Genomic DNA, 8,656 nt, shown 5'->3' on the forward strand with positions numbered 1-8,656 from the left:
TTTTTTTTTTTTTTTGGTCATATTTTAGCATAGGTATATGATGATGATTGGACATGGTGCGCGCGGTATAAGTGCAGCGCGCATGCGCGTAAATCATCGTCATCACGTCCGCCGCTCTCCACTGTCATCCATAATATTATCATTATTATTATATGGTTTCAGTCACGTGTGCTCAGCCGTTCGATGCTATAAAATATAAATACACATTATTGTTTATTGTACGAAACAAAATAATATAAATATATGACGTGTTAGGTATGCGGTCGGTATTGGAGCGGTCCATTTATTACCAAATGATTTTGTTTTCCGCCCCGGCCGAACCCCGGAAGTTGCGACCAATGCACTGTATGCCGACCATAATGGTGTGAAGGCATGAAATGTGTGTGTGTGTGTGTGTGTGTGTGTGTGTGTGTGATGATGTGATGCGATGTGTAGTACGCTCGGGAAATGTCCCGACTGCACAGATTAGTATATTGTTATGTGTGTAAAAAAAAATTTTCCAAAAGCGAAAAAAATCACCGACTGCAGGTCATCGTCGTTTCTCGATTTTTGTCTCTGGCGGTGTAAATATTAATTTAACCGATAACTATAGGCCTCCGCTCGCCTTCTTATACTTTATTATTGGCCAATACACTTCGCGTGTCCAATTATACACCTGCGATGGTCAGTGTATTGTGTGTGTGTGTGACGTGTGTGCAGTGTGTGTGTAGGTACAAGGTGTGTGGTGTGTCATTGTGTTATATACACTTTTGGTATATACGCGTGACTTGGATATCTCGGCAGGAGGTAAAAAATGATTCGCACCGTCGACGTCTATATATGCACCTGGATGATGTAGGCGAAACCATGAAAAGAGCAAAATACAGCGAAAAGAGAAGAAATATTATGTATTCATAATATCATCGATGTGAAACATCTAATGCGCCTTTCTGCAGACGAGGAATAATTTTTCTTAAAAAAAATCTGAATTTGGTTTTTTTGATCATGCCATGTTTACTCCCATTGATAAATAACCATATAATACTACCGTCCTTTCGATATACGACCACGACGTTTCACATCTGCCAAGCGCCGTCCCGCGACGCCTCACTTTTTTTAATATGTAATTATTAGGTAGGCACCCACTATGCGTTTTACCCGATCGATTTTCACGTCCATACCAGTTTGGCCGTGTAAAAATCCAAAAACTCGATAAAAACAAGAAAAATAAATAAAACACAATGTGCACACAGTTTATCGCCGATAATCGACGTAATCGCGCTCATATTCTGAACGATAATATGCCCGGCTATAGCTCAGCCGATAGAGCCCGAGACTGTCAGTCTCGGGGTCGTGGGTTCGAGCCCCACGTTGGGCGGCGCCATTGTCGTACACCCATCTTTCCAAAGGTAGGTACCAACAAATAAAATAATAATCCACACTTTTTGAATTACCTTTTATCGTTGAAAACAAACACAAAAATACCAGACACAATTCCGATTTTACAACGCTCTGCCTCGCGGCTCATTTGCTTCGTCGGCCTATATGTATATAATATACTGTCACGAGGGTATACTATATGCCGTCTTCAATATTGTTGTTGTTTAATTTAAATTGCGTGCGCGCCAAACGGCAGGTCGGCACGGTACACAACGATTGATATCGAGAACACTGTCTGTCACTGTCTTTTATTTGCATATCGTTCAATAATTCGACTTTTGTGCGCACCCGTTCGGTGGGCACGTATACACCACGCGTGTGCTGCAATCGCCGTTACTCGGCGGGGCTCGAATTCGATAAAATAATCCGCACACACACGTGGAAACTATTACGCCGTACGAATCGGTATAGGTAAACACGATTCCGTCTGCCCCGACGGGGATGGACACATATTATCGTTATCGTTATCGTTATCGTTATCGTTATCGTTATCGTTATCGTTATTTTATACCATTTCGACGGCGACTCGTCAAATACGGACGCGTTCGTACACGGTAATAATTATCGCGACACAGGTCGGCCCTCGACATACGATTGTACGCAGTAATATTTTATTACAAGTGTTGCATAATAATATATGAATAATATTATACGATTCGTGCGGTTTTTTTGTCGTTTACACGTCCGCTGTTATCTGTTCGGTCACATCAGCTGCTGCTGCTCTGCCGGAGCTACCGTTTATACATTTTTTTTTTTAAACACATAACATTACGCCCGCGTTTACGGTCAACAGGTAAGTATACGGTATACCGCGGTATTTACCATACTCCGGTGTGGCGTCTACATGCATACATATATACGTTCTGACGACGTGCATCATGGCATGTTGTTTACATATATCGACACGTCGAGGAGGTCGTCGCAAAACCGTTTCGTGCGGTCACTGCGGTGTCGTTTTTTCCCCTCGAAAATTATCTGCGCACACACATCGAAACGCCCGTCGACTTTTATCAAGCGGATGTCACACCGGGAAGGGATGGGGAGGGGGGGGGGACTTTTCGCTCAAAAAAAACAAAAAATATGTACGAAAAACGTACGATTACAATTCCACGCGACGACGTACGTCGTCGAGTACAGTCATATAGTTCATTAATTATGTCCTCGTCGTAAATCGCAATCGCCGAGACGACGGGCACGACGATAAGTGAATAATAAACGGACGATGTCCGGAGCAATGTTGTGTCGGACAAACTCACAGATTTCTATACAAACGCGCATATAGAAATAAGCCAAGTCTCGCTGCAAGTTGAGGCCTGCAGGTGGTCGGTGGTCGGCATTACACAATATGGCGTTTTCTATACAGTAAATATGAATTACGTTGTGTTGTGTTTTACTGTTTGTAAACCAGCGGTGGTTTGAAAAAAATATAATATATTTTATATGAATCGTTTTGCACGAATTATTTTGTGCAAACTGTCGAACCGTCGACGTTGTTTCTAATGCATTTCGTTGCACGAATGAACCGACAAAGTGTCGGCCAACTGCAGCTACCCGAGCTGGCCGAGCTTCACTGATAACAGTATAAATATTAATAACCGGAGTTGCTTATCTATATAGTGTAGTATGGAAAGGTCCGCGGTCAAACCATATATGATAATATATTATCATGACGACATGCCGCGAAATTTCGTTTACCCGATTAAATACCATATCTGCACAGTATACCGCGGTACTTATATGAAATTGGTACCACTACAAACGAGTGTTAGCTTAGGTTATTTTTTAAGCGTTTCCCTATAACGACCGTAAAAATTGAAACACACTCGTATAGTTTTCGCTGGCCACCTGATACGAGTTGTATATAGGCCATGATATACTTACACGACGTACATCTGACATCGTCTGCAGCTTGTTTTGATTATTATTACCAGCTCGTCTACCGGTTCGTGAACGGTCGCAGATCTCGGATCGCGACCTCGTCAGGTGTCAATCCGAAGTACCATATCTGCAAATCTACAATTATTTTTCTGCTATAATACGATGCGTTTTATTTTTTATACGCCGATGTGTGGGTACCTTCATCACGACGTTGTGACACTTGTGGACGTAAACAATTTAAAACGCGTTAGTGCGTCAGACTATGACAAAATAATGCGCAATGTACACAAGGGGTGTATCTCGCGATTCCGTAAACCGTAAAATAGCAAATTATTAAATATTTATTGTAAACGCACATATTTTTATGTAGGCAGTACACACAGGTATACTTAAATGCATATTACGTGGTATTTGTCTTTTGCTCATTCAACCGCTTCTGTACGTATTGTTTAACGACACCGCCGTGTTAACTACAGCGTAGTGGTACAATAATATTAAATATTTAAGTATAAAAACGTGCGTAGTCTTACGAGCTGCAGTGTACTCAAACAACATGATACTACTGTGTGGGTAACTCATCGAAAAAAAAATTAAAGTATTATTCACATGCTATTATTCGTGCTAAACTGTTGTGCACAAATCCTGCAGATAAGATCGGAAAACGAATATAAATCATTGTCGGCAAATAAAACGTAACGTTTTCTCGTTTAAAGGGTTGTAAATAGTAGGCATTGGCGAAGGAAACTTCAACTGCAGCGCACTTGTAAAATTATGAAAATATTAATGATGAATAATAAAATTATATTTTTTTAATAATCTTCATTTGAATTTCGTGCACAATATTTATATATTACTTACGATACCCCCGAGTTCAATATATACTTGTATAATAATAATTAATAATACAAATTGTATAGGTTCTTCAACGGAAACTATAAAGATATAAAAAAAAAACCCTGAAAGTTTTAAAAGACGATATTCTTATATCTAAATTTGATAACAGGTCAATTCGTACCGATATAAATAATAACAGGGTTAAATCGATTATTCAGAACGCACAGTATAATATGTTACACGTTACATACAAATAAAATCATATAGTTGCGACCAATGTTGGATACCTATCAAAAACAATACCTGGTGATTCATTTAAAGTAGGACACTCATTATTAAAAAGACATAATCAATGTTTTTTTAAAATATCATTTTTACATCATTTCAAGTGCCTACAGCTTACAATGTCTTTATTAAAAATTAAATTTTTAAATAATTTGTATCTTTATATTTTAAGTTATTCACTTTTTTGAATTACACAACCATGTAAATCATTTTGATAATGAACTTTCAATGGTAAAAAAATTACCCGGTTAAGTTAGGAACAATTACTATCATAATTTATTGTTATCGTTATTCATTACGCTTGGGAAAGTGTTTAATAATAGTTTTTGGTTTCCATAGAAAATAACGAAATATATTATATATTTTATTATACAATGCAGTGTATAATCCAAAGTATAGAAATAACAATTTAAAAATACACATTGTATTAGTTAATAGCTATTACCATGCAATTAGCATTGTTATTTGTTGTATAATGGGTTCGTTTTGTTCAAAGACTAGTAGGTAGGCAATCAAACAGTTAAAAATTGGTATTTTCAGTGTGATTAAAATGATTAAATATGTGTTTTAATGTCTCCATCATATTTTTGCTAAATCCAACAACTGTAGACACTGCATATTACAAACTGTGCAGCATTCATTTTTATTTTACAGATCGATTCCACGAGTTATAGATAACAAATCAAGTACACCCAAAGTACCTCAACAGCAAGCACCTAAATTATCTGATGTTTCTAAACCATCGAACTCCACATCATTATCTGCACCATCCAAGAAAAATCCTGCGCGTCTATCCAATCAACCAAGAAGAGGAGGAGGAGTTATAGGAGAAGTTGCTAAGAACGCGGCAGGAGTTGCAATAGTAGCTATCATCTTTATTCATTATTAGATACCTATTTCTACATCGACTATTATTTTGGTTGAACTAAATTCCGCGGAAATTCGCCTCTACATAATATTGTTAATACAAACATAAATGTGTTACCCAATGTGTCTGAAGTTAAAATTATTTCATTATTTCGCTAATGCAAAATCAGTGGGTATTAATAACTATAACTGTGGCTTTGTGATTAATAAATACACTTGATAAATATAAATATTTTTTTGTTATCAATTGTCTAGGGAACTGCAGTGGGTAGAAAAATATCAAATATGTTCGATGGTGGAAAAGGTGATGAAAAAACAGTAGAATCATTGAATGAGACAGATTATTCAATTGATAATTCGAAAAATGAAGAATTTACTGAAGATGACAGTGATGGACAAGGGGATGAAGAAAATTACGAAGAAAACGATGAAGAAAATGGTGAAGATTCAGATCAGTAATAATAATAATCATTAAATAATGTAAACAATATGTTTTGAATTAACGTGATTTCATAAAACTAATCAAAAATAAATAAAATGTAAAGAATACGGGTAATAGTTTAAAAAAAATATATGCTTGTAGTATTTATATTTTAATTAAAACAGATAAAAAATCGTAACTAAATTCTTGTACCGCCATGTGTAGGTAAGAAGTTGAATTATTTATTTTTATTTAGTTGGGCTGATGAGGAGGTTCGGCTCTCAATGCTCAACGCGCGAGTCTCTCATATTACGTCAACGTTTTACTGTACTCGACAGACAGGACGGGCAAAAAATTCGACCGCAACGGTTGTACCAAAAAAGTAAAAAAATAAAACAGACTTGTTATTATTAAGCGCATAAAAATACTTACGAGTTATGAACAAACTAAAGCTGTCGGGACAACTGCAGAAATGTTCGAACTAAACATAGTAAAAGCATTGTGCGTATATTACGCGGGCGTACATAACACATGACTTCATAACGTCGAGCAATACATAAACAAATAACATTATGGAAACGATAGACTTAGGTAACTAAATAGGTACCAAAAATCAAAGCCGCTATGGGCATGTACCAGTTGCCCCCAGAAGTACCTATTTTTATACCAAATCCCCCCAAACTACCAAGAAGAAAAAGTACCAGTTGCCCTCAATCAAATGTACCAGTTGCCCTCACATGTTAATACATATACAAATACAATATATAGCTCGTAAAATAGGGGAGGTACCTAAATATACAAATCATAAATAAAATATAAAATTCAAAATTATAATGATTTGCTAATATAAAATAGTACAAAATCAAAATATAATAATTTGTCAACGTATAAATAGTATAAAATTCAAAAGTATTATGTTTTGTTATAAAAATTACTAACCGATTTTACAAAATCTAATCTGCTAATATTTTTGTTTTCATATTTATTTTATCGGATACAATAATTGACGGATTGAAATCAAGTTCAAAGCCAGAGCATTTTTCTTTTAACAAACTAAATAACAATTCATACGTTTTCGACGATTATATCCACTCGGATGCACCTAAAATTACATGTTATGTTGACAAATTATTATAATTTTGAATTTTATATTTTATTAATTATGATTTGTATATTTACCTCCATTATTTTACGAGCTATATATTGTATTGTGTATTCATTAACATGTGAGGGCAACTGGTACATTCGATTGGGGGCAACTGCCGCCAACTGGTACGTTTGATTGGGGGCAACTGGTATATTTTTAAAACCGCGATAATAGCCGCGGGGGGCAACTGGTAAGCACCCGCCGCCGCTATGAATGGGTATAAGGTAGTTCGAACGTTTCATAATCGCACTCGCTCGGGCTGTGGCAAAATTATCTACCCCCCCGAAAAATAGTATGCCCGACGAATGGTTCGCTCAAATCGGTCATCGGAGGAGTCGCGATCGCGTGACCTACGACTTTATCCAAACACTTTCAAACGTCCGACTGGCATTCTTCATAACAGCGGATAGTTACTATAGTTGTAAAACTTATCGTGTATCATCTTTACCCACACAGGCTCTGCACATGTTGCGCGATTATATTATATTAAACACTGGTAAAAGGGTAAATATAATTACCCACCCCGATTGGCCCGTTCGTAAGCCGCACAGCATCCGGTTATACGATACACCGCGTGTGGGCGAGATAGGTATGGGTGGGTTTGTATTGTATATGAAATAATTCTTTTTTTTTTTTGGTTCGATTCTACATAATATTCTTTTGTCTCGTCGCAACGAAACGGTGGTAAACGATCGAGTCGCAGTGAAATGATAAAGGTAAAATATTATTACAGAAACAAATGGTGTGCACTATCTGTTGTAGGCTCACAATATTGTGCCACTTTTTTCTTCTCGGTGTGTTAAATATTACGTATATACCTATAATATATTTCGCGAACATGGACGAAATTTCGATTTCTCAGACTATATTTTCACGGAGGAATCATTGACTGCAGTTAAACCTTCCTAACTGAAATAAATAACGAATTGACAATGTTACCGTAAAAAAGTTGGCCGCACACTTACACATCAAATCATATATTACACTCGTGGCCGTTAATTCAAGACGGATACCTACTTATTTCGTTAAAATTTATATCTTTTCACAATATTATACGCGCCAAACCCGTAAGTACTAAATACCTCGGTACCTATGTACCGCAGTGTATACCTGTACATAATATTACGAGCCAGAGACTACTGCGCCTTGCGTTTATGAGATATCAATTATTATTATTTTCCCGCATTAAATGGTACGACCTTGTTCGCGCTGTTATTATATCGGATAAATTATTACATATTATTATTACTGTTGCCCGTACAACCATGTAGGTGTATAGGCATGCCTAGGAACGCCGAGCATATTTTACAACAATATTTTACTGTAATATGTGTATACCTACCAACTATATTTTGTTTTGATATATTGCCGCCGCCGCCGCCGCCTCGGTTCAACGTCTATATTACAGATCCGTATCGCTCTGGTAAAAAATATGTCCGTATATATATATACCTGTGGCCGTTGATGAGAAGTGTCTCTGGATGCGATCACGAAGTCGACCAGACACGCGTCGTGCCGGAAAAAGAGAATCGAACAGCAATAACGTCATATCATATATTATTTGTGTACACCGATATCGTTCGGTTCTCTCTCTCTCTCTCTCTCTCTCTCTCGATGCACATAATAATAATAATAATAATAATAATAATAATATAATTCACTGGCATATTAACTCTTTTGAACGTTCGACGTGCAGCAGACCAGCTTTCGCACTGCAATCAGCCGTGTCTGTACAAATACGTTTGATAACAATTAATACAATGCGTACGATACGCTTATCTTGAAATATATTATATGAGATATGA

The 8,656-nt window shown here is 36.8% G+C and overlaps 1 protein-coding gene across 1 annotated transcript in view; it reads left to right on the forward strand.

The window, feature by feature from the left end:
• The window catches only part of LOC111037756, a 7,733-nt gene extending 1,949 nt beyond the window's left edge, over positions 1–5,784 (forward strand). The window contains exons 3-4 of the mRNA XM_022320504.1: positions 5,071–5,278; positions 5,539–5,784. Coding sequence (XP_022176196.1) covers positions 5,071–5,278; positions 5,539–5,742 — 412 coding nt within the window. The 3' untranslated portion in view covers positions 5,743–5,784. The remainder of the gene's footprint in view (positions 1–5,070; positions 5,279–5,538) is intronic.
• Positions 5,785–8,656: the final 2,872 nt, after the last annotated feature.

The sequence above is a fragment of the Myzus persicae genome, unplaced genomic scaffold (genome assembly GCF_001856785.1).
Source record: "Myzus persicae strain clone G006 unplaced genomic scaffold, MPER_G0061.0, whole genome shotgun sequence".
In the NCBI taxonomy this organism is placed as follows: Eukaryota; Metazoa; Arthropoda; class Insecta; order Hemiptera; family Aphididae; genus Myzus; species Myzus persicae.